This window comes from Papio anubis, chromosome 8 (assembly GCF_008728515.1).
Source record: "Papio anubis isolate 15944 chromosome 8, Panubis1.0, whole genome shotgun sequence".
NCBI lineage: Eukaryota > Metazoa > Chordata > Mammalia > Primates > Cercopithecidae > Papio > Papio anubis.
The window spans coordinates 15,179,786-15,205,114 of record NC_044983.1 but is presented as its reverse complement, the minus strand read 5'-3'; the positions used below and the strand labels follow the sequence as shown (position 1 = coordinate 15,205,114).

At 34.0% G+C, this 25,329-nt stretch overlaps 1 protein-coding gene across 6 annotated transcripts in view; it reads right to left on the bottom strand.

The window, feature by feature from the left end:
- Positions 1 to 232: 232 nt before the first annotated feature.
- The window catches only part of MICU3 (mitochondrial calcium uptake family member 3), a 93,643-nt gene continuing 68,546 nt past the window's right edge, over positions 233 to 25,329 (bottom strand). For 4 of the 6 annotated variants that reach the window (XM_003902459.4, XM_009212562.4, XM_009212564.4 and 1 more), the window contains 7 exons: positions 23,891 to 23,986; positions 17,629 to 17,729; positions 16,854 to 17,025; positions 8,376 to 8,484; positions 6,278 to 6,435; positions 4,112 to 4,180; positions 233 to 2,568 (listed from right to left, as the gene is read on the bottom strand). In XM_003902459.4, the coding sequence (XP_003902508.2) occupies positions 4,112 to 4,180; positions 6,278 to 6,435; positions 8,376 to 8,484; positions 16,854 to 17,025; positions 17,629 to 17,729; positions 23,891 to 23,986 (705 nt within the window). In that variant the 3' untranslated portion in view covers positions 233 to 2,568. The remainder of the gene's footprint in view (positions 2,569 to 4,111; positions 4,181 to 6,277; positions 6,436 to 8,375; positions 8,485 to 16,853; positions 17,026 to 17,628; positions 17,730 to 23,890; positions 23,987 to 25,329) is intronic. The other 2 variants (XM_009212565.4, XM_009212566.4) reach the window with 1 other exon arrangement.

Below are 25,329 nucleotides of genomic sequence, written 5' to 3'. Positions count from 1 at the left end.
TCTATAATTTAGGAATTCCTGCAGTATACTTTGAGAGGCTTTATAGCTCTGTGATTTACTTACCCACAAAGGTGTTGATGAGATAAATGTCATTGGCATGTGTTGCCACAGAAGAGGGAATAAAATCAAAAGAGGTTTAGTAACCCATAAAGATTTCCAAAGTTTGAAGGTTACATTTTCAGAAAGTCATTATTAGTCCACAGATACATATAAAAGCCAAGTACAACGTTTCTTGATTCAAGGGCAGGAATATTTATTTTAAGATAATATAAGAACGTAAGACAGGTTGCTTTGCAATTTATAATAAGAACAGTAAGTTGGAACTTAAGCTAAATAAGTTTATTATTATGAAATGATTCTGAGAAGTACCATAAACTTTTTATCATGTATGCTTTCTGTAAAAAGTTTAATGTGAATTTTATGTATAACTAAATTTTTCCAAAGAACAGTCTATAGAACGAAACACTGACAATAACAGCATACATGTAGTTGGTACATTATTTCCAAACCATTAGCAAATTTTAAATTGATATAAGCAACAATTCAGTGAGATATTTTTATCTCTCATCTTAAAGGTGATAAAGTTCAAGAGTGAAAACATGAAGGAAATCACTGTAATTTACCACTCTCTTTTCTATTTTATCAGGATATTTATTTATTTGCATTTTAATTTATGTTGCAGCCCTACAAATGTTTTCATCCACTCACTCTGATAAGCAATAAAGAATAAAATAAAGATTGCATATGTACAGTGGTATTCTTCCTTGGGAGAATGACAGAATTATAAAGGATTTCAATGGGCTAATTTAATTTTTAATCTATATTTGCAGGATTTGCCATGTATGCAACATACTCTAACTTATAGTCAAGGATTAAAGGAAACTGCATCTTTTTCAATTACTTTAGGTACCAAATCATACTGAGAACATTCAGTGTAAGGTACAATAGACCTGAGGTATGTTATATTAGTTGGCAGGCATTTTCATTTAGTCAATTAAATCAACTGTCAAAGAAAGTGAAATTAAATTATTATACTATATGGGATCCTTGAACTTATGAATAATATATTTTAAAGCTACTGTCATAAGTAATATTGGATAAAGAATGTAAAAAGTCTAAATATAAAATCAGTGCTAAGAGTAACATTTTCTTGGAAATAACATTACTTGTACAAATAAGCTGATGCAGATCAATTTCACATTTAATAACTTATAAAAACAAAGTCGGTGTTTTCTATTTTCATATGCAAAAGCAAAGTAATAGTTGGGAGTGTATGTAACCTACATTAAATATGTCTTAGAAAGGAAGGTAAATGAATTTATCTTCCATATGTGATATGTAAATATATTAATTTAGATTAGTTGTTCTATTTTTGTGTAGTATTCTTGTATAAACTAAGCATTTTTAATTGAACAGATGTCTATTAAGTATTATCAAATTGTTTCTCTATGTACAAATCTAATTTTGTTGTGATTCAACAGAAAGTTTTTATTTTCCCTTTTAAGACATATTCTTTTGAAATAATAATTATATTTAAATTACTATTACTGGCTGTTTAGCATCACTTTTGCATGTGGTCCTTTTGCAAGAAACAAAATATTAGCTTCTACTTAATATATACATCAGTCTTATAAACCATTTTATAATACTCATTTGATGCTAGACATATATTAACAATATACAATAAGTTAGAGTGTAAGACATTATTTTCACTAGTGTTATTAACGTGTACCACCTACAATTAGGAGCAGCTTCATGTTTAAGAAGATAATGACAATGACAATGATTACTGTTACAACAACTACCACTGCTTCTACTATCAACACATGACTTTTTTGGGGAGAAAAATTCTACACTTTAAATTTCTTTACTGTATACATAAAAGAATAACAGACATTCTGTTGACTTTGGCAAATGAACAAAAATTTTTAAAAACTTTATACAAGTCAAACAACATATGTTAATTAAGTACTTTTAAAAGTTAAAAGTACATGTAAACAATCGTTTTATATAGTAGCTTAATTTCTATTTGTTTTCAAAATTATCTCAGTGTAATTAAAAACTGGGAAAATAACAGGAATTTAATAATAATTCTAAAGGTCTTATAAATCTCAAGCAATATTCATCTCCAAAAATAAGTTCACAGTCCAAAATCAGAGAAAATGCAATGTTCATTTTTAGGCGATCAACATTCCATGAGTCATAAATTATTTTGAAATGAGGCAAACTTCTAATGAATAAATAAATAAATAAATATTGAAAATACATTCATATGTAGTCACCGGAAGTATTTATCTACTTCTGAAGGGAATGAAAAAGTGCAGAGTTCAGCAAATCAAGGCAAAAACTCGGCTTGATTTTATATATATAACATTTGTAGTAACAAGATGCATTTTATCTGTTTTATGTTTAAGAATTCAGTTCCAGAAAAAATATCAATTTCATAGCATTCACCTTTTCCTTCATCCTCTACTTCTTCTGACCTCAGACCTGCTTCCACTCTGAAAATTTTGCTTCTTGTTATTTGTCACACAGATAGTAATCCTTTAAACTTTGTTTTAGGAGTATCTAATTAAAAAAATAGTAACACAAAAGCAATATTTATTTAAGATATAATTCTGAGGTGATAGTGTTAATCAAATATTCTTATAATAATATGAAACAGTAAGGAACTCAACAGAAACACCCCACATAAAGTATAAGACACAAAGACTTAAAAGCTGAGTGTTTTGTTTAGTAATTTGTGCAATCCTCAGTCTTAGGCTTAGAAAAAGGCAGCCACTTCCAGGTATGGCTCTATGCACTATTACTTAGAATCAGTGAAGCCAGTGTGATACTACTACAAGTCGGTCGGGGGCACTACCCGTGTGGACATAGCAGTCAATGGTCAATGGTCCTCCTTTTTTTTAAACGTTTAGTTTAAGAATTTATAAGGCAGTTTAAAATTCCTTAAAATGCAGATTAGGAAGACCTGACTTCTTTTGTTAACTCAGCTACAAGGGTTACCACCCTAGACAAATAAGTAAGCCTGCTTGCCTCTAAACATTTTAGATGAGTATTTCCCAAAATGGGCTCCATAAAACAACAGATCCCAAACCTAATTTGCAAAATGCTGAATACTGCCATTTCCTTTTGGCAAGACAAAATGAATAGTAGCATATTACAATCTAATAAACTCTGTGGGGAAGAAACTTATTGAACCATTTTTATTATATTTCTTAAACTTGACTAAGCAACTTTTTTTTTTTTTTTTTTTTTAAGTATGCATTGATGTGCTGAAGAACCTCTTCGGGAAACACATCTATCTATCTATCTATCTATCTATCTATCTATCTATCTATCTATCTATGCTTCAAGCTTGAGAAAAACAGCAAGAAACATATACATGAATATACTTGCAAACATTTTTAAACAAACAGCAAAATCTCCATTGCAGAAATCTAACTAATAAAAACCCACAACTGACCAAAATTTTATAGCTACAGTTGACTTTTGAAAGAAAAAAGAAAAAAAAAACCCCTCACTTGGAGATTGGAAACAAGTTTGACACATTTCTTTGGGTCATAAATAATACATAAAATGTGGTAAAGAATAATAAGATATAATAAATAGGAAATAATAAATGAATAGGATAGAATGAAGCTTAAATTCTGGTTTTCCACTGACTAGCAAGTTATCCTATGCGAGTTACTTGTTAAACATTGATTTTTCTCTGCTGTTAAATGGGGTATCTGTGAGAATTAAATGAGATACCACCTGTGGAAGAATACTTAATATAATGCCAGACAACTAAAATAAGTAAAAAAAAAAGCTGTTATTTTTTGTGGATGCTCAGAATCATGATCCTATAAAACAGTCGCAAATATTCTTTGGGTGCTAATTATCCTATATTATACAAGTCCAATTTGGATTTATTACATTGTGTCTGCTCACATACAGAACGTCAGGTTTAACGTAAAATTTTTCCATCAAGATACTCTAATCACTTAAAAATTAAAAATAAATTAGATAATTGTATTTCTTTCAGCTACTTTCTAAATGTTATAACAGAAAAATAAATTATGATCCCTACTGTTACTGAACAAATTTAGACAAATAGAAGCTAACATACTTATCTGCTATGAAGTTCTTTCTTCAGGCAGGATTTGAAAGTGGGATACTTCTGGACTGTTTTATAACCCTGTAGAATAGAAGACAAAGTGTGCAAATGTACAGAAAGACAAATGCAGCGTGATTTCACTTATATGTGGAATCTAAAAAGTCAAACTCATGGAAGTGGAGAGTAGAATGTTAGTTACCAGAGGCTAAAGGGTTGGGGGATTGGGGAGGAAAGGGGAGAAGTTGACCAAAGGATTCAAAGTTCCAGTTAGACAGGAGGAATATGTTTTTGAGATCTATCGTACAGTAAGGTGACAATAGTTAGTAATCATGTACTTCATATTTCAAAACTGTTTTTAAAAAGTACATTTAAAATGTCCTCAGAACAAAATAAGTATGTGAGCTGATGGATTTATTAATAAGTTTGATATAATCATTCCACTATATATATATCAAAATATCACATTTACCCCATAAATACATATTTATATGCTACTATTTGTAGATTAAAAATAAAAATTAAAAAAAGTGCAAATGTAAATAAAATGATAAAGGCCACAGGTATGTAATAAATAAAAATAAAAATGTAACACTTAAGAGAGCCAGTGTCAAACATTTCTAGCGTACTTTATATTTAATTTGACTTTGCTACTCTAAAATTTTTGAGGCAAAATAAATGATTTCAATGTATGTTGTTTCAAGTACTTCTGGCACCATCGAAAATGTTAACAACTAACCACCAGGTGGCAGTTAAGTACATAGCATCTTTACTCAAGTAGCTTGGACTTAAAAGTCATTAAAAATCTGTAAAAACACTGTCTAAGATGAATCTTGAGGTTTTAGATATATAACTTTTTCTCTTTTAAAATGTATAATACTGGCCAGGTGTGGTGGCTCATGCCTGTAATCCCAGCACTTGGGAGGCCAAAGGGGAAGGATTACTTGAGGTCAGGAGTATGAGACCAGCCTGGCCAAAATGGCAAAACCCTGTCTCTATTAAAATATTACCCGGGCGCGGTGATGCACACCTGTAGTCCCAGCCACTCAGGAGGCTGAGGCAAGGGAATCACTTGAACCTGGGAGGCAGAGCTTGCAGTGAGCCAAGATCACGCCACTGCGCTCCAGCCCGGGCAACAGAGCAAGACTTTGTCTCAAGAAAAAAAAAAAAAAAGTATAAAACTTAGGGATATTTTAGAAAGAGGGAAGACTGAATATTCTAGTTCTTAATTTTAATAGAACATTTTTTCTCTTTTTCTATTTGTGGCACATCCATAATATGTTACATGTGTACACATTTACTGATTCATACTATATTTCTAGCTTTAAAACGTGTTTCTTGGGGAAAAAAATCACTGAATTTCTGGTAATTAGTTTTTACTGTAAGATTTCAATAGACAAAAAATGTTTAACTTATTTTTCATATTAAAAAGTACTGATTATGCAGTAACATAAGAGTGTCAAGTTACCTAGAGGTAATCTGTCTCATCGAAAATAAGAAATAGTGGCCAGGTGCAGTGGTTCATTCCTGTAATCTTAGCACTTTGGGAGGTCGAGGCAGGAGTTTTGCTTGAGCCCAGGAGTTCAACACCAGGCTGGGCAACAGAGTGACCTCGTTGCTACTAAAATAAATTTTAAATTAGCCAGGCATGGTGTCATGCACCTATAGTCCCAGCTACTTGGGAGGCTGAGGCAGGAAGCTCACTTAAGCCCAGGAGCTCAAGGCTGCAGTGAGCTGTGATCATGCCACTGCACTCCAGCTTGGGTGGCAGAGTGAGACCCTGTCTCTAAAAGAATAAATAAAATAAAATAAAAATAAAACAAAATGACAAATAGTGATATTTATTTGTACAGTACCAAGTCCAAAAAGCTAATATGCAGACTAAATTTTTTGAAAATATTTGGTCACATTTTTTTTCCAAAAACTAGGATGAAGACATTAGATTGAATATGAAAGTAAATTATTATAAGGTCAAACTGATTTCGTATTTTTAGAAAAGAATTCTTTTATCACCTCAAATTGTTTTTTAAGGGAAGTAAGACCTACGTTTTTTTCTTTTCAAATAAAGCATTCATGTTTATATCCTTAAGAAATTAAGACAAATTATTTTTCACCTAAGATGGACTTATTTCCCTCAGACTTTAAAAAGGATATCAATAGGTTTAAAACGTATAGGTTTACCCGGAATCCTCTATGGAGTCTGTCTTTCATAATTCCAATAAATTCTTTGTAACTTAATTGATCATCTTTGTCAACATCAAAAATCTTGAAGACGGTGTTCACTAAATGTGGTGAAAGTTTGAGTCCAGTAGCTACATAGACGGCACGTTTAAATTCATCTAGATAAATGTTACATAGAAAAAGAATAGACTTATTATTTTTACAGTATGTGTTAATTACTAGAAAGGCTGTAAAAGAAGTTGTTTTCTAAATGTGAATCACGATCTTAGGCAACATGGCTTTCCATTAATCATGCTGTCTTTCAGGTAATAAAAATTTTTGTGGTTTAAATGAAAAGAGCCAAGCATCAGCTGTATCTTAGGTTAATAATGCATTCATATTCAATGAATGTTTAATGAGCACCTACTCTCAGTGACAGATACTTTAGAAGTTAGTAAGATGAATAGGTTTTCAAGAAACTTACGGTTCAGAAGGGAAATGAGACCCTTGCCCAAATAATCATTACACGGGGCCACACAAAAACTACCAATAAAATGCTATGAGAATCTGGAGATGAATGATCGCTTCTGTGTGTAGTGTGGAGCAGGGAGAAGGGAGAGAAAGGCAGTGGTTAAGAAAAGGCTGTGATTTTGTCTTTGAGCTGAACACAAAAGGACAATTTCAGTTTATAGGGATGACAGAAATGGCAGATGAGATAACATGAATGAACCAAGGCATGCGGGGAGGTGGAAGGGCATAAAGCACTTTCAGAAAACCGGGAGTCTGGTCTGGGTGGAGCCGGGGACATCTAGGATACGGAGAAGCTCTGCACAGGCACTTTGAGGCAGGGAACCAGAACGTTCTTCAATAGGCAATCGGAAAACGTAAGAGTTTTCCATTGCAGATGTGTCATAGAAAAGTTAATTTTTTAAGGAAGATTATTCTGTCAGGTGTGTAGGAAACATCAAAGAGGAAAGTAATTAGTAGCAGGATTGTCACTTTGGTGGCTACTGCAATATTCCTTTTAAGAAGTAATAACCTGAATAAAGATACTTGTGGTGGCAAAAAGAGATGGATGTATTTCTAGCGCCTGCAAGACAGGCGACACCATCAATTATTTCATTTCCCGGTTCTAAAAAACAAACATCTTTTCTATTCTGAACCCAGTAACCAGATACTGATTTGTTTCTTCACAGGTTGATTAGGTTTATCACAGCAGTAAAGGTTAGTCTATAGAGGCAGAGTTCCCAAAGGTTTTGGCTTTAAAACACTAAAATGGGTTGAGCATATGTGTTATTTGAACATCCAAACTACAGAAAGGGTAAAATATAAAATTTTTCACGTTTCTCTTATTCAATGAATAAATGAATAAGGCCACATAATGAAATCAGTATCTATGGTTTTGGGAAAGAGATAATTATCATCAGCACTAGGGACTGCAGTTTGGCTTCTCTCTAAAACATAATAAAAAAAAGACTGTCCTCTGAGGTTTAAGCTTGTGCATTAACATACATTAGATTATGGGAGAGACAGGTAAAATCACCTTAAAGACAAACAAAGTCCCCATATGGCAAGAAGTTTTAAAAAGGACATGGCCATGAAGGGAGGGAAGGTGATCATGGCCACAGGATCCTAGGAAAAGGGCTTGGCTTCTTAGTCCACCTACAGCCAAAGACAGCTGGCTCTGCGGACACCAGCATTCTGAATTCTATGACCACTGTATTTCTTTGAAAATTACACAAAACTGATACTCAGTTTTACAGGTTAGTTGGGTAATGTAAGTCCATGGCTGAGAGGTTCCTCTGCTGAGAAAATTCCAGTTTCTGAGTCGGCAGGCATTAAATTAGTAAAATAAATACCATCCTGTGAGAACAGGGCATGACCAGCTGGTTCTTCCAAAGGTAGACGCAAGTCCCTCAAGGTTACCCAGTGGCCAAGAGGTTTCTTCCTCATGGCTGTTTTCTGACAAGTACCAGAACTGACTTGTCATTGAAAGTATACACCGGACTTTCACACAAGTTGATGGGTGATATGTCATATTTAATTAATTGGTTGACAAAATCTATAGAAACAACATAGTATTACTTCTTGCTTTTAATTTTTGTAGATGATTACTTACCTTGCCCTATAGAACGACTTGCAAAGTTATACATATTCAAGGCTATTGCAAAATCTTCTAGGTTGTTTAAAAACTGGAAAAATGACCTGAATTCATCAAATGTGATGCCCTGTATTGGGAAAGGAAATGAAAATACATTTAGTATTGCGAAATTTATTAAAATAAGTATCTACACGTAAGAGAAAAAAACAGATAAAGCATTTGCAATGTGTCTTGTAAGTAAACATTTCTAGGGCACATTTTGGAGTTGTTCTCCAACTGGAATGTAAAATTCACTCAGACTTAGTTACACTGGGTAGTGCTGCCTGCTACCATTACAATAATAGGTAAAACTATTTTTTAAACACTGTCCAATCAGCACAAAATTTTAAAAAAAAAAAGCTCCAATAAAAAAGAATTAGAAAGTTTCAATTTTGAAAATTCTCTATTTTAGGCCTGATTTTTTTTTAACCTTGTAAGGTAAATACAAGAAAAAAAAAAAAAAAAAAAAAAAAAACAGAAAAAAAGCCATAAAAAAGTTTGCCCTGCACATGTATTCCTCAAATGTGATTCAGCATCAGCATTAGATTATGAATGTCTTTATAATGACAATGCAAAATCAAAGTGCTGACTCCATGCCAACGCAGTGTATTCACACTTGTACCTGTCACTATAGCACTGCCAGAGCAGCGGCAGGAAGTGCAGTGACCTCAGAGATACAGTTCTGGGTGCCTCCACACTGGGCTGCTGTGGGAATCATGTAAAAGACCGGTGGTCAGGGTGGCCTCTTCTGAAATGTCATGTGTATAAACTGCAATAATTGCCATTGCTGTTACTTCAGTTGAATAGGGAAAGTCTTTGAAATAAGTACCATGTATCTCAGAGAATACACATTTGGACAAGAGGAACTGCATTTAGGTAATGTGTTCTCCTCAGCAAATTAACCTAATTAAGAAAGAGCACAGAGAGAAGATCAGAAGGCCGAGTTGAGACCTAACAAATTCCTATTTAATATGAGGGTGAAAGGGGAAGGGACAGTAACAAGGCTGTGTTGGAAGGCCGGGGAAAGAACCACAGGGGTCTAGTTCCATATAAGCCAGGTACTGATTAGATCAAATGGTTTATTACCTAAACACCCAGCTTTTGATACATGTTACTTCAATTACAACTCATCTTTTACTTGCAACGTGAGAATCCTTACTGTCTTTTCTCCTCACATTTTTTACTTTCCTTTCCTTACATTCATTTAATACCATTCCAATCTTGGATCCTGCTTTGTGACCCTATCCCATCCGTCATGTTTTCTGCAGAAGGCTGTTTGAATCAGTTAGGAGAGCTGCACCAGAAAGGGTCTGTCTTGATGTGGAGAGCTTGTTGCCAAAAAAACTGGTCACTGCTGTGGTTCTGCACCAGTTTATGCTGTGACCTGCTGCCATAACAGCAGTCTCTGGGTGACAGGCTACTGTTAGTAGGAGTAAAACACACGAGGATGGGATATTTTTAAATAAAGGGAAAACAAAAATATCAATATATTGGGCGGCAGGCATGAAATTAAGAAATAAATTTAAAAATGACAGACTATAATGTTCAATGTCTGAACTTAACAGATTTTTCAACACATGGTTCTCATGTTTGGAAAGAGGTCATATTCAGAACATACATCATTCTTTTGTATAAACACTTTGTGTTTAGAAATATAAAATTATAAAATAACAAATGGGACATTTATTTTGATGGAGGTAATTTAAAGCAATGTTTCTTAATGGCCAAGAGGGACAGACAGTCTGGGAGAAGGGCAGACAAAAGGGGTGTGGCCATTTCTAACAATGATAACTGAAAACCTGAAAGCATCAAAAAACACATGGACTGAGAGTACAGAAATAAATATCTATGGTCAACTGACTTTCAATAAAGATGTGGGTATGGTTTGCCTCTGTGTCCCCACCCAAATCTCATCTCAAATTGCGATCGCCATGTGTCCAGGGAGAGAGGGCCCTATAATCCCCACATGTTGAGGGAGGGAAGCGACTGGATTATGGGGGCGGTTCACCCCGTGCTGTTCTCATGATAGTGAGTGAATTCTCATGAGATCTGATGGTTTTATAAATGTCAGTTTTTCCTGTGTGTTCTCTCTCTCCTGCTGCCTTGTGACGAAGATACTTGCTTCTTCTTTGCCTTCTGCCATGATTATACGTTTTCTGAGGCCTCCCTAGCCATGTAGAACTGGGCCAATTAAAGCTCTTTCCTTTATAAAAAGATGCCAGTCTCAGGCATCTCTTTATAGCAGTGTGAAAATGAACTAATATAGATGTCAATACCATTTATTGGGGAAGGAATTATTTCTTCAATAAATGGTGCTATGACAAGTGGATATCCACATACAAAAGAAAGAAGCTAGACCCTAACTTCAAACCATTTATGAAAACTAACTAAAAACAGATCAAAGTTCTAAATTTAATAGTTAAAGCTATAAGACTTACAAAATAACTAGACAAAACTTCATGGCCTTGAATTTCCAACAACTGCTTAAATATGACACCAAACACATAAGGAACAATATAAAAATAGATAAATTAGATTTCATCAAACTAAAAACATGTACATTAAAGAACACTATCAAAATTAGCTGGGTGTGGTAGCATGGGACTGTACTCCTAGCTACTTGGGAAGCTGAGGCAAGAGGATCACTTGAGCCGAGGAGTTTGAGGTTGCAGTGAGTATGATCGTGCCACTGCACTCCTGCCTGGGCAACAGAGTGAGACCCTGTCTGTAGAAAACAATTTAAAATAAATAATAAAAATAAAGTGAAAAGACAATCCACAAAATGGGAGAAAATATTTGCAAATAATATATCTGATAAGACTCTAGAATTCAGTTTATGTAAAGAACATGTACAAAGCAGTAACAAAAAGATAAACAACCTAATTTTAAAATGGACAAAGGACTTGAAAAATCATTTCTCCAAAGAAATGGCCAATAAGCATATAAAAAGATGCTGAATATAATTACTCCCCAGGAAAATACAAATCAAAACTACATGTACACATATATTCATAGCAGTACCAGTCACAATAGCCAAAGGCAGAAATAGCCCAAATGTCTATGGAAGGATGAATGGATAAACAAATTGTGGTATGTACATAAAATGGACTATTATTATTCAGCCATAGCAAAGAATGAAATAGTGATACATACTACAGTGTGGATGAACCTCAAAAACACTATGAGACCAGGTATGGTGGCTCACCCCTGTAATCCCACTACTTTGGGAGGTTGAGATGGGAGGATCACTTGAAGTCAGGAGTTTGAGACAAGCCAAGGCAAAAAAAAAAAAAAAAAAAATAGCCAGGCACAGTGGTACATGCTTATAGTCCCAGCTACCTGCAAGGCTAAGGTGGTAGAATCACTTAAGCCAAGGAGTTCGAGGCTGCAGTGAGCTATGGTTGCACCACTGCACTCCAGCCTGGTGGCAGAGAAAGACCCCATTTCTTGAAACAAATAAAAGTGAATAATAAAAATACTATGAAAGAAGCCAAACAAAAAGGCTACATGCTGTATGATTCCATTTATATGAAATATCTAGAATAAGTAAATCCACAGAGACAGAAAGCAGAGTGATGGTTGCCAGGGACTGAGGAGAGAAGGAAATGGGAAGGGTCTGCGTCATAGGTACGGGGCTTACTTTTGGTATGAGGAATATGGTTTAGAAGTAGAAGGAGGTGGCAGTTGCACAATATTGTGAATTCACTAAATCCCACTGAATTATTCAGTTTAAAACAGTTAATTTTTTGTTACATAAATTTTACCTCAATAAAATAAAAAACAAAAGACTAGGAAAAGACTAACTCGAAAAATCCAAACAAATCATTACAATATAGTATTGACTAAATACAAACACATTCAGAAAACATGGTCCTATGAGGCTTTCAAGTGTATATAAGCCATGTTTGTTTTCAGCACAGAATTCATGCTGATCCCATAAATTATGCCACAATATATACCGTTCAAAGTTAATTGGTAACTGATGTAAATGGCAACTATATAATAACTTTTAGAAATAGAAATGAGTTTAAAAGGTTAGGAGAAATAAATCCAAACTCCGAAATTTACTGGCTGAATGATCTAAGGTAAGCCACTTAAATCTTTCTGAATATCCATTTCCTTAAAGCTTAATAACAATAATTATGCTACTTTCTTGTTAACATTTGCATTACATGGTTAGTATGAGAAGCCATCTTTCCATCCCTCTGGTCACTATCTACATTATCTCCTAGATAAGTTTACCTAGTCCCATGGCATTTTAAAATTTTTTAAATTATTTATTTAATATGACAATATATTCACTTCTTCAAAATTCAAAAGGTCCAAAGATTGTATAGCACAAAATCCCCCTTCCACCCTTAGCCATGTAGTTTCTTTCCTTAGAGGAACCATTTTCTAGTCCCATGAATCCTTCTAGAGTTAGCATGTTTTTATACTCTACAAATGGCTCTAAATCATGCCCTTTTCACACTTAGTATATCTTGGAGATAGTTCTATGCTAGTAAAGAATTTCTTTGATCTCTTTTCAGCTGCACCTTATTCCATTCTATAGATATATCATGATATATTTGATTAGCGACTTACTGAAAGACATTTAGGCATTTCCAACCGGTTACTATTACAAACAACATTATAATGAATAACCTTGTACATATGCCACTTCATCATGAGTGAATATATCTGTAGGTAAAATTCATACAAACAAAAAAGCTTCAAGTTCTACATTTTAAAATACCATCTATCCATCAATTAACAGGAGTTCAACATAATATATATATTTGCATACATATACATAAAATATATTTGTATAATGAAATAAGCAAATTATACAGTATGTTAGAATATGAAAATGCTATGGAAATAAAAACAGATTAAGGTAGGAAGGAATAAGGAATGCCAGGAGAGGGAGTATCATTTATATAATAGGTTATATATTATTCATATAATAGGCTATTATTTATATATTAGAAAGGGTAGGCATCATTGAGAAATAGCATAATGAGCCATGTGGCTATTAGGGGAAGAACATTCTTGTCAGAGGGGAAAACATATACAAAGCCCCAAGACAGAAGATTTGAGAAACGGTAAAGAGTTTCTGTGGTTGGTGCAGAGTGAGCGAGCAGGATCAGAATATAGGAAGTGAGGTCAAAGGTAATGAGGGAGCAGTGTGTGTAGGAGCCACTGTAAGGATTTTGGCTTTTACTTTGAGAAGAGTGGCGATCTTACCGTGGTATAATCGAAATCACAGTCAAAAGCATTTCCGTGAATGCTAAATGCTGAACAGATTGCAGGGAGGCAAAGTTGGAGGATGATCTGGGAGGAAATTCCAATAATCCAGGCAAGACAGAATGATTACTCGGATGGTAGCAGTGGAGGTGGCTAGGAGTGGTTAAATTCTTATACAGGTAGTATCAATAGGATTTGCTGATAGACTGATTGTATGTAGAATGTGAAAAGAGGGAGTCCAAAATTTTGGCCACAAGAACTGAGAAGAACCGAGTTTGTATGAACTGAAAGAGGGAAGATGGTTTGTGGAACAAGTTTTATGGGAATGACCAGTAGTTCAGGTTTGTAACCATTAAGCCTGAGGTATCTATTGGATCTTCAAGTGAAGATGCTGAGTAGGTAGTACAATGTAAAAGCCTGAAATTCAGGGGAGAAGTTTAAGTTGCAGACAATGTGGAGGTTTAAACACTAATGACTACTAATCAGTCATCCTGACTGTACCCTTGACTGCTAGATTCACATATCCAACCTGCCTGCTTAATTTTTCATTTAGATAACTATCAGGAATCTAAAATATGACTGGTTCCTAAGAAAACTCTTGATTCCCTCCTAACCCTAAATTCATGGTTTTGCTTAGCTCAGCAAATGGCACTGTTTCAGCTTGTGGTTCAAGCCAAAGCCCTAGGAGTTCTTGATTCCTTTTTCTCTTATAATGAAATATAATCCATGAACAGGTACTATCGGCTCTACTTTTTAAATGATCCAATCAATATCTGACCCCTTTTCCCTACTCTTACCCTGGTCCAAGCCATGCTTTTCTATTGCCTGGGCACCTATAACAGTATCTTAACCTGTCTCTTCCTTTCAAACCCAGGCCACCTAAAATCTATTCTGTTATGTAGCAGCCAAGATATCTTTTGAAACATGAATCAGATATCTGGCGCATGAATTAGACCACATCTAAGTGTCACAGTTGATTGTCAATACTTGTTGAATATTTGCTGAATGAGTATCATGCCTATACTCTAAAGCAAGGTTCACAAACTTCTTCTGTAAAGGGCCAGAGTCAATATTTTCATTTTCACTGGCTACGTGGTCTCTGTTGCCTCAACTTTACCATTATGGTGCAAAATCAGCTGCAGACAGTATATTAAACGAACGAGCACGGCTGTGTTCCAATACAATTTTACTTACAAAATTAGGAAGTCGGGTAGTTTGCTGACTTCCTGCTTTAAAGTTTAAACATTATAATGGCTTCCCATCACTTTTAGAATCACTATTTGAATAAAGACTAAACTTCTTACCTTAGCCTACAGAATCTTAAAAGATTTGACCCATATCCACCTTTCCTTACTCATCTCCAATTTTCCTGTCCACTTACTTTAACTTTTGGCATTTTCTCAAATAAACTGAGCTTTTCTGTCCTCAGGTCCTTGGCATTTGCTGTTACCTCTACCTGGAAGACTTTACCCAGAACTTTGCATAGCTCATTCTTCATAGTCTCTCCCCAGAAGCTACCTTTTCACTCTTCAGCAAAGCCCTTCCTGACAGTCTACTTTCTTTTCCGGTCCCCATGACTCTTGCTCCCTTTCATAACATTTATCAGAACTAAAAGTATATCTTTTTTTACTTGTTTATTTTGTCTCTCCACTAAGATATATTTCCATGAGAGAAGGACTTTGCTTATGTTGCCACTTTAACCCCAGTGGTTGGAATAAAGCCAAGCAAATAGTAGATGCTCAATAAATATCTGCTAGGTAAACAAATGAAAATGAAAGTAATTTAGAAATGTAAAGTGCTATTCAAATATTAGTAGCTGTTACTCTTCTGGAGAGAAGGAGATGAGAGATGGAAAGAAGGGGAAGAGTTAAGTAGGTGGAAGGAAGGGAAAGACATAAGTGGAGCGTGGTAAGAATATCATTGGCTTAGAAAGCCTTGGATTTGAATCCTTGGACAAGGGTCTAAGTATCTGAAAGCCTCAGCTTCCATTGTTGTAAAAGAAAGATGCCAAAGAATGCTGTCAAGCCTAGAAGGCTGCTCTGAGCATTGACGAGATAATGTAGAAAAAAAAAATCAAAATCAATGAGAATCAATTAATTTTGGTTCACGTGCAAAATTTTCCATTTCTACAAGTAATCATTTGTGGTGCTTAAGATACATCTAGAAATTGGAATTGTTCAGAAACTGAATTTAACTTTAAAAAACTTAACCTTTTAAGTTAAAGATTTTAATGTTTCCATTTAATAAAAGCAAAAAAAAAAAAAATGCAGATTCAAGGCCCTAAGTAATACCCCAGTAGCTGGAAAAATTGCACTACTAGGGTAGTACAATTTTCAATATTTATTTTTAGGGAAGTACCTATGAATTGGAAAAATTCCGTTTAACATGGAAAACAGATAAAAAGTACTCTAATTCAGAGATATCCTAAACTAATTGCCAAATGTAACAAGGCCTTTTTTTTTTTTTTTTCCATTCCTTAGAGGAAATGGAGAACTGTTAACATTGTCACAGTGTATCCATTCTAAACAAAGTAAAACTATTTGCAAGTTTTTCTTGGATGATTAACCTGATCCTTGTCTAAACACAAATAGAAGGCAATATATCTAAAACATCCCACGCTTGAAGAGGTACTTGTAACACTAGTTCTATTTGGTTGCAGTGATGCATTCAAATACCACTAGATAATGCAACTGTTCAGAAGCGCTGACAACACATTTGTTACTAAACAAATAGACAATCAGTTGTCCCAGGTTCTTAACCATTCCTGCCATCCAAACTCTTTGAAAAACTTCACTTCAGCTGATGATAAGATCACTCACTCATCAATGGTGGTCTTCAAATGACCTTTTATTAAGGGTGTTATGGAAAGGAATAGAGTGTGACAGAAATGATGTCAACATAAACTTTTTTATGAGGTGATGTTTAGGTAGTAGTCAAAGCATATAGCTAAGTGGAATTCTACTGAAAAATGATATTGTTAATTTGAATAAAACAATTGGTAGTAGCCTAAAGGAGTTTCGAAATACCTAAGAAAAATGTGGCTATGTACCCAGAATTTACAATTAATTTATTTTTGAAAGTGTAGCCACAGCACTTAGGACACAGAATGAAATATATCCAAGATATCTTTTAATCCACAGAGAAGCAAAAGAACTAACAAAAGGGCAATGTGTTTTATAGGCACATATTACAAAACAGTAACATAACCAACTAAATATGAGGATGAGATACCTTTTCTTCAGGTATACTGGAACGCACATTTTCTAAAAATACTGACGTATTTTCCACATTTGTATATCGTAAAAGAATATGAGCAAAATCTTCTTCACTGATGGTATTCATTCCATTGGAGTAGGAAAGGAATTCTATCTCTAGAACTTCTGTTTGGAGATTATCCATGAATCTATGACAAAAAATGTAACAAAGAATAAAAAGATAAATAAAGAGTTATGATAACAGGAGATGATGAAATACTCACTGTCCCAGAAAAGGTTACATGGAAATAATTGTATGATGACACAAAGATTAACAAAGTTCCTCCCTGTAAATGAGAATGAAAAGAGCACAGGATCTGTGAGGCTTTACCACTTAATGGTGGTAGCACCTGGGGCAAATAACCTAGCCTTTCAGGGGTGTAGTTTCCTCATCTATAACCTGGGGATAACAAAAGTACCTTGCAGAGTAGTAATGATACTTAAACTACTTGTTACTATCACTGCAGCTTATTGAGACAAGGAATTGGCAACATACTTTCTTCTGACTATATAGAAGATAACAATTCAGATATCTGGAATTTTAAAAAATCGTTCAGTAACTTCCTGTTATAATTATCAATATAACCACTGGTATGTAGGTACTGATAAATGTGGGTATTTATTATACAGAGGATCTTATTTAAGATTAAAGTAACAAAGGAGGTGAGTATTGCTGTACTAGACAATGTCTAAAGATCCTTCTGATTTCAGTAGGCTAATAATTTTTAATAAAAATATAAAAATAAGCTCACCTATAAAAATCTTCAAAGTTGAGCTCAGCTTTTCCTTTCTTTCCAAAAAAGTGTACAAGAAGTGTAGTATCTGTTACTAAACTTGTGATGTCATCAGCACGCTTAAAAATAAATCACAATTTGAAAGTTAGCTTCAATAAAAGAAACAGAATAGGGATACCCAATATCTCTCAAATAATTTTGTTATCGACATACAAACATCAAGAATGTAAATATATTAATATTGGAATGAAAAACACAGGCACATTAATACATGCAATTATAGTTAAAATAAAGCTCACATTTTAGTAATCGAACTTTGAATGAAACTGATCTTTGTACTCAAAAAATTTTGAAGATGTAAGAAATGTTCAACCTCAAATTATGCATATAGCAGTGTATCTTTTAAATTATCTAAAATAATTGAAATCCTTTAATAATCATCTAAATATTCTATTTTTATTCAAGTAATTTAGTTTGGATTTTCCTAATCAATCTGAAAAATTATTTTTTTTAAATGATGTTCCAAAGAGATATTGAATAAATGGGGCTGACACAAGAATGGTCCCAAGCTTCACAAAACAGCTTCCTTTAACCATTATATTCTGTAATTACGATACTTTAATGGATACTGTATTTGGAAACAGAAAAACTAAAGTAATAATATGATCTTAAAAATTTATATGATCTACAATTTTTTCAAAGTCTTACATAACTTGTCAAATGGATGAAAAATTAATTCCAGAGACTTTTCCTTTTCCACTCAACTTAATAAACTAAGTTCCAAGTATTTTCTTAAAACTGCTTGGTTATAGTCCTTATAAAGTATAATGGCCTATGAAAATCATCCACCTTCCTTTAATGTAGCTTTATAGATCTTCCTTTTCTCTCCTTTCCTTCCTTCCTTCCTTCTCCAGTTGGCCATTAACTCATTTCATAAACTTAGGTACAAAAAGCATAAAATTCAAAGGATTGTAACTTTCCTATACATCATCCTAGGAAATGTGAAAAAAAGAGTTTAAATAATCCTATTTTTTATTCAAGAAAAATAGCTGTAGATAGGCACATAGTTGTATTACTTTTTGTCCAGAACCCTGATAGTACTCCACAGAAAACATGAGACAGAAAACAAATACTTCTCTACAAAGGATCAGTCTTCTGTCGCTGCTGACCAAAAGTCTCATTCATCCATACACTAAATTTTCATATTCCTTTGATTCCTCACAGCCCCTCTTCCCAATCTTTCATAAAGATGGCAATTTTATCCTTCATAACATTTGTTAAATCTTTATTTCCTTTCTCCATGGACCAAATCTGCTTCTCTTTTAATGATTAACATGGAGTAACAGAGACCACATCTGATTTCCCCTGCACATGTCCCCTTTTAATGCATTAAAATCTGTTTCTAAAGTGACTAATTATTCACATTTGTCTTAAAAACTTCAGCATGTAGGGTATCTATACTTTAAATTATCTAAAACTGTTGACATTCTTTAGTAATCTTTAAATATTCTACTTACATTTAAGTAATTTAGTTTAGATTTTCCTAATCATTCCAGCATATAACCTCCTTATCATTGGTTTGGTAGATCTCTACTACTACTACTCAGTTTACTCTGCTGAGAAATCCCAAGTATCCTCCATAGCTGGGATACCTGAGAAGTTGTCTACAATAAAACCAACTTCTTTGAGGATTTGATAGTGGTTTGATCTGTTTGCCAGGAGAAAAAAAATACAGCCAGGTAGCCAAGTGTCACATACTATGTTTTAAATGCATCTTCTTGAACAAGATTCTTATGAAAGTTGAGGAATATTAGTGGTGCCAGTCTTTTGGGGATCCATAAGTGAGAGGAGACTAGTATAATTGGAGTAGCTCTAAATGGCATTACTTTCCCCAGAACTTTAAGTTGAAGAGGCAGCCTGCTCTAATAGAACAAGATTTAAAATCAGAAGACCTGGGTCACTGACTTTTTTTTTACCTTCAGCTTTCTTATCTATAAAATGGGAACAATCCTAACCATAACAACAATTTTGCGGATAAAGTTAAAATATAAGCAAACAAATGTTCTTATTAGTAGTCATAAGACGCAAATAACTTTTGGGAAAAAAGAAATCTGATATTAATTATAGGCACTCTTTTTGTGATTTAATAGAGTCTAGCTTAATAAGTTTATTATCTTATTTATTATCAGTTTAAATTAGTAGGAGGAGGAACTATTTCAGAGGTTATTCCACCCCCGAGTGCAGTAGAAGAGTAGAGGCTCTTGCCTCTGTCCGGAAGCTAGAAGAATGGGGTGAGAGGAAAGGAGACAGAGTAGATTAGAAGGGGGAAATGGTGGTTTTGAAAAAGTTGCTTACTTCACAAATAGCCAGTATTGTGGTGAGCAAATAAGATGGTTTAAGAGTCAGATTGCTGGCTTTGAATCCAGACACTTCTCATTATTTAAATGACCTTACAGAAGTTAATCTGTTGAGGATATCACTATCTTAAGGAATAATAATAGTATCTATCCCAAAGGCTTGCGGTAAGGATGAGGTAACACATTTAAATCATTTAGCCCTGTGACTAGTGTACTGTAAATGCTTACTAAGTGTTAGCTGTTATTATGTATTTTTATCAAATATATTTCAGGACACTGAAAAGGGACTAGACAAGACAGAAAAGATAAGAATGTTGAGGCCGCGGTGGCTCACGCCTGTAATCCCAGCACTTTGGGAGGCCAAGGCGGGTGGATCACGAGGTCCAGAGATCGAGACCATCCTGGCTAACACGGTGAAACCCTGTCTCTACTGAAAATACAAAAAATCAGCCGGGCACCTCTAGTCCCAGCTACTTGGGAGGCTGAGGCAGGAGAATGGCATGAACCCTGGAGGCAGAGCTTGCAGTGAGCCTGAGCTTGCAGTGAGCCGAGATAGCACCACTGCACCCCAGCCTGGGCAACACAGCCAGACTCTGTCTCAAAAAAAAAAAAAAAAAAAAAAGGAAAGAAAAGAAAAGAATGTTGAATCGTAATAAAAAAAGATTTTTACATCGTACACTCTTACTTCTTTTTTGCTGTTGAAATTACATATTATATACATCTGGAAAAAAAGCCTTAAAATGAGTGGTTATAGGAACACCAAAAGTTAGTGAATTCAGATAACATAATTAAGGAATGTTTTCTTACAGTGTGAGATGTCCTTTTCAAGACACAGTATACTAAAATAAGATGGCTTTGTCTTATACAGGTTTTAAATAATGACCTCATTCAGCCAGTTTTTGTCATGCCCACTGAGCAGAGATCTTCACTTAACAGTCTTTCAGCATCAAAATCTTATGAGATGTATGTTGCACTTATCCAGATAATCCAGATCCAGTGAGGCATAAGTAACAGTGACAACAGAGAGATGAAAATGAAAATGGGGAAAACTTTTCCCCCACTCAGAGAAACAGAGTACTGCTCAGTCACTGAAAACTATACCAGTGTCCTTGGTATCCTAACAGTGTTACATAACTTACATCATCCAAGGATTGAGACGAAAATAGAGACTTTAATCCTGTGATTCTTGTGCTTATTGTTAAAATAAACTGAATTCAGGTGTTTTCATAACAAAGGGAGAAAAAGCCACAAAAGAACCCCGTGGACCATTTACACAAAGGACATTATATTACTTTGCTTTGATTAAAAACTATTTAAAATGATTTCATCAAAAATAAAATAAACAAAACTTGCATGAAATATATCAAACTATTAAAGGGCTTAAAAATATTCTTTTAACATATTGTTATTGATTATAATGTGATAACAACCCTATGAAATACCCAAAGACTGGAGGAAATCTTCAAACTTTTCATTTTGTTAATAAAGTTTTTGAATAACCTATTGAAATTTACCAAGAATATGTAATTGAACGCAAATTGAAAGCAAAATTTTACATTTCATCTGTAGAACTCAAAACAGTATTTACAATTTTGACACTGATAGACTGTATTCAACAGTTGCATAATATACTCATCATACTGCACTAAGAATTTATTATATATGATCTTGGTTAGAAAGTGGTCTTAGCTATGATACTCAAATTTTCATTACGTGGTTTCACAGTAATTGGAGACACAGAGTTTTACTGTAATTTTAAAAATCTATGGTTAGAAACAGCTCCAGACTAGAATATGAGGGGCTAATATCCAATTTCCCTATACTATTTAGAGATTTTATTTCAGTAATTACATATTAAATATATAACAAATAAATACAAATAACAAATAGATTTCCAAGCCTTCTTTCTGAACCAGTTTGAATCCTGAAATACTAATACTGTAAACAGTTCTGTATTCCACTGGTATTCACAGTAACCTATAAGGATTTATATAATTAGTTGTAACTGAACTGTAGTTAATTCTCAATTATTATTCTAATGTGGGAGGGTAGTAACAGATACTCCCCAAGTAATTATTTTATCTGGAACACGATATTTAAGTTTTGTTTTCTTTTCCTCTTTTTCCTTTCTTTCTTCTCTCTATCAGATTTACTTTCAGGGAATTTGATTCAATTCATTCATTAATTTAGCAGCTTAGAATCAGTATATGGATTAATTACAGCCAATAGTGTGCTGGCAAACTGAACTGTCCAGAATAAAAAAAAAAAAAAAGGCCTATTTGTAATGTTGGCCAGTTTCTGTGATATTCATATTCCTATTATAGCCACTTTCAAGTACCAAAGGGGGTGTCACACAGTGTTGAGTTGGGAAGAGGTGTGCAGAATTAATTAGCTCTGTAAAAGCCCACCAGCTCCAGCCTATCTACAATAGAACCATATACATTTTCCAAAGATCTTAAACAAATCATATAATTCTCTGAGTACACAGGACCTGACTGGTTTTCTGGTATTAAACTTACCAAGATTTAAGTTAAATTCAATCTCTAATTAGCAGATTTTGTCTAACTGAGAATGTCTACCAGAGTTAAATGGGATTAAGATAGTTGGAGGCTGGAAGGTGGATACTCTAGTATGGGGAGAGACAATGATATGACCGTTGATTTGAAGCATGGAAGCTAGGACACAGTTGACTTGTAGGGACTCTAAGAGGTAATGTTCCCAGTTGCTCTTATTTTTAAGCGCTGACTACTACAATGTACCTATATAAATGATTGCAAAATAAAGTGCTTCTAAAATATCTGTAAATGGAACATCTGCCATGTCATACCTAAACATGGTTCACTTTTAAAAGGTAATTTTAAAAGGTAATTGTTGGTCATAATTACATCACAGTTATATATCACAGACATATTAAACACAGGACAAAATACTTTATTTGCTTTGGGACTTTAAAATTGAGCAAGGGTGACAAAATTAACATTTTGAAGTGTTTGCCCTAGTCTAGATATGTCAATAGAGTAACACTGTAATACATGGATAACAGAAGTCACAACTGATTCCAGTTTACTTCTCCAGATATTTCTAGGTATAACTTTTAAAAGTTAAAGTCTAGAAAAAGAAATGAGAAGCCCACTTTAAAGAGAAAGAGATAATGAAAAATAAATCTCAGTATTTATGAAAAGTCTTTTCTGGTAAGACTGCTAGCTGCCTCTAATAAAGTTCTTAGGAAAAATTCTTAATAAGAAACACAAAACAGTGTTTCTAAGATACGGCCCATCTTGAAAAACTAGAAATCCCTATTGACAGTGTCGTAAGAATGGGATAATGGAAGCAGTCTACTCCAATGCAGCAGTAAGATACAGATCTGCACGAAATTCAAAAACGGTAATAAAACTGAAATAAGGTCGGTCTGCTTTTTATTTTCACTATGCACTGGCAATCTTAATGTCAAGGTAAAATATTCCTCCCTTCCTTGACTGGCTGTTCCTACTACCATACCTTCTCAAACTCCCATACCCCGGGCCCTTGGTAAGCCACTCACTATCAATACTGGGAAATTTGTTTAAATCTAACATAATTCTGAAGAGTCAGGTATCTTTTATTGGGGGAAACATTTCAGCACTTCATGTAACATGGTAAATTGTAAGCTTAAAAGATTCAGTGAAACTTTAAAATACATATATTCTAATTTCTACATAGAGATCCTTACGTAAAAAAAAAATGTCATTTCCTTTTAATTAAGTTGAACTGTCAAAGCTGACGTATTCAAATACACAGTTTATATACAGTAATTTTTGCTGTACTAAAAAAATGGAAAATGTAACATACATGTTGGGTTTCATCACTGTGACTCTAAAATGAAATGAGGACTAGATTAACAAGATGGCAAATAGTACAAGGACCTTGTTGAGGCTTAATTATACCTCTGCGAGGTCTGAAAACAGTGCTTGGCTTGTGTTACGTCTCAGTGTATCCCAATAGCTTCTGGAGACAAGTTCCTCAGCATCTGTTTTAAGAACCTGTAGAAGTTTTAAGAAGCACAACTGAAATCTAAAGAATAGTCACAAAGAATGATAATTTATACACTTTAAATCTAACCAACCTTGCAAAGGAAACACATTAGCTTACCTTTTTTTCTTGTTTGTTTTGTTTTCTGCTGTGCACAACAGTATTGTATTACACTGCTGGTAACTCACATACTTTCAAAGGTGTAATGGTATATAACCACTATTTCTAAGTACAATGTAGCTTTGTCGAAAAGAATCAAATTCTCCGATCTCTCCTTCTGCCCTTCTACTGAAACGTGTATAACTTCTAAGAAAGGGTGAAAAAAATTCTATTCACACCTTGTGGGAACTAAATTTGTTTGGGAAAAATTTTGGCAATTTTGTAGCAACCTATTAAAAGATAAATTATTGTTGGCTATCATACATCTTGCTGGTATATCAAAGATTCAAAATAACCTTATCTATACTTTACAGAAACAAAGTTTAAATTCATCCCAAGCTTTTCAAAAAGAAATAGGCTTGTTTTAAGTCAAAGCACTCAAAACTACTTGAGATTTGGCAGGTGTTTCTATTGTGAATGGTTAAGGTACTTCTTATTCTTTTTTACAAGGACAGGATACTAAATTCTATCTGAGAACAGGGTAGTCTGAAGGAGATACCAGGAAGTGTAGATTAAGAAGTGTAGTCAAATCACTCTAGGAAGATGTCAAACTGCAAGCCTAACTTGGATCCCCATAAACAAAAATAATTAAACCCAGTTTCTGTCAGGATTTATCAGGGAAGATTTCACAGTTTCTCAGGTGATCTTTTGGTTAATGTGAGATGAAATGCTGCATGGTGTACTCAAGAGTGACTGGATGAAAATAGAACTTTTCTTTCTTTCATTTTGCCTTAATCTTTAAAAGTCCAGTGCTACTAAAAAAATTATATGCATCTAGGAATTATTTCAAAGGTCCTCTAAGTTTTAATTCACTATTACTAACTAGAAACACTGCCCACTGCCTATATTTTAATAAAATCTTTATAAAATGTTAATAAAGTATTATTTAGCAGGAACCATTTACATAACACAGACATAAATATTACCCTAACTATAAATGTAGCAAATTGACAGAGAATCTGCATCACTCCCTTTATAATGATACAAGCTTTAACTAAGCAGTTATAAATTAAACAGGTAAAACTAGCTAAATATAGAACTAATACAGTTCATTTTCTTTTACATAGATATGGAATAACCTCAGTAAATACCAGCTAGATCAAATGCTTGATCTGAAAATATTATTTACACATTTTGAATGTGGATGCATTTTAAAACTTCAATTCAGAAGGTTAATATGTGATAAAGAAAGGGA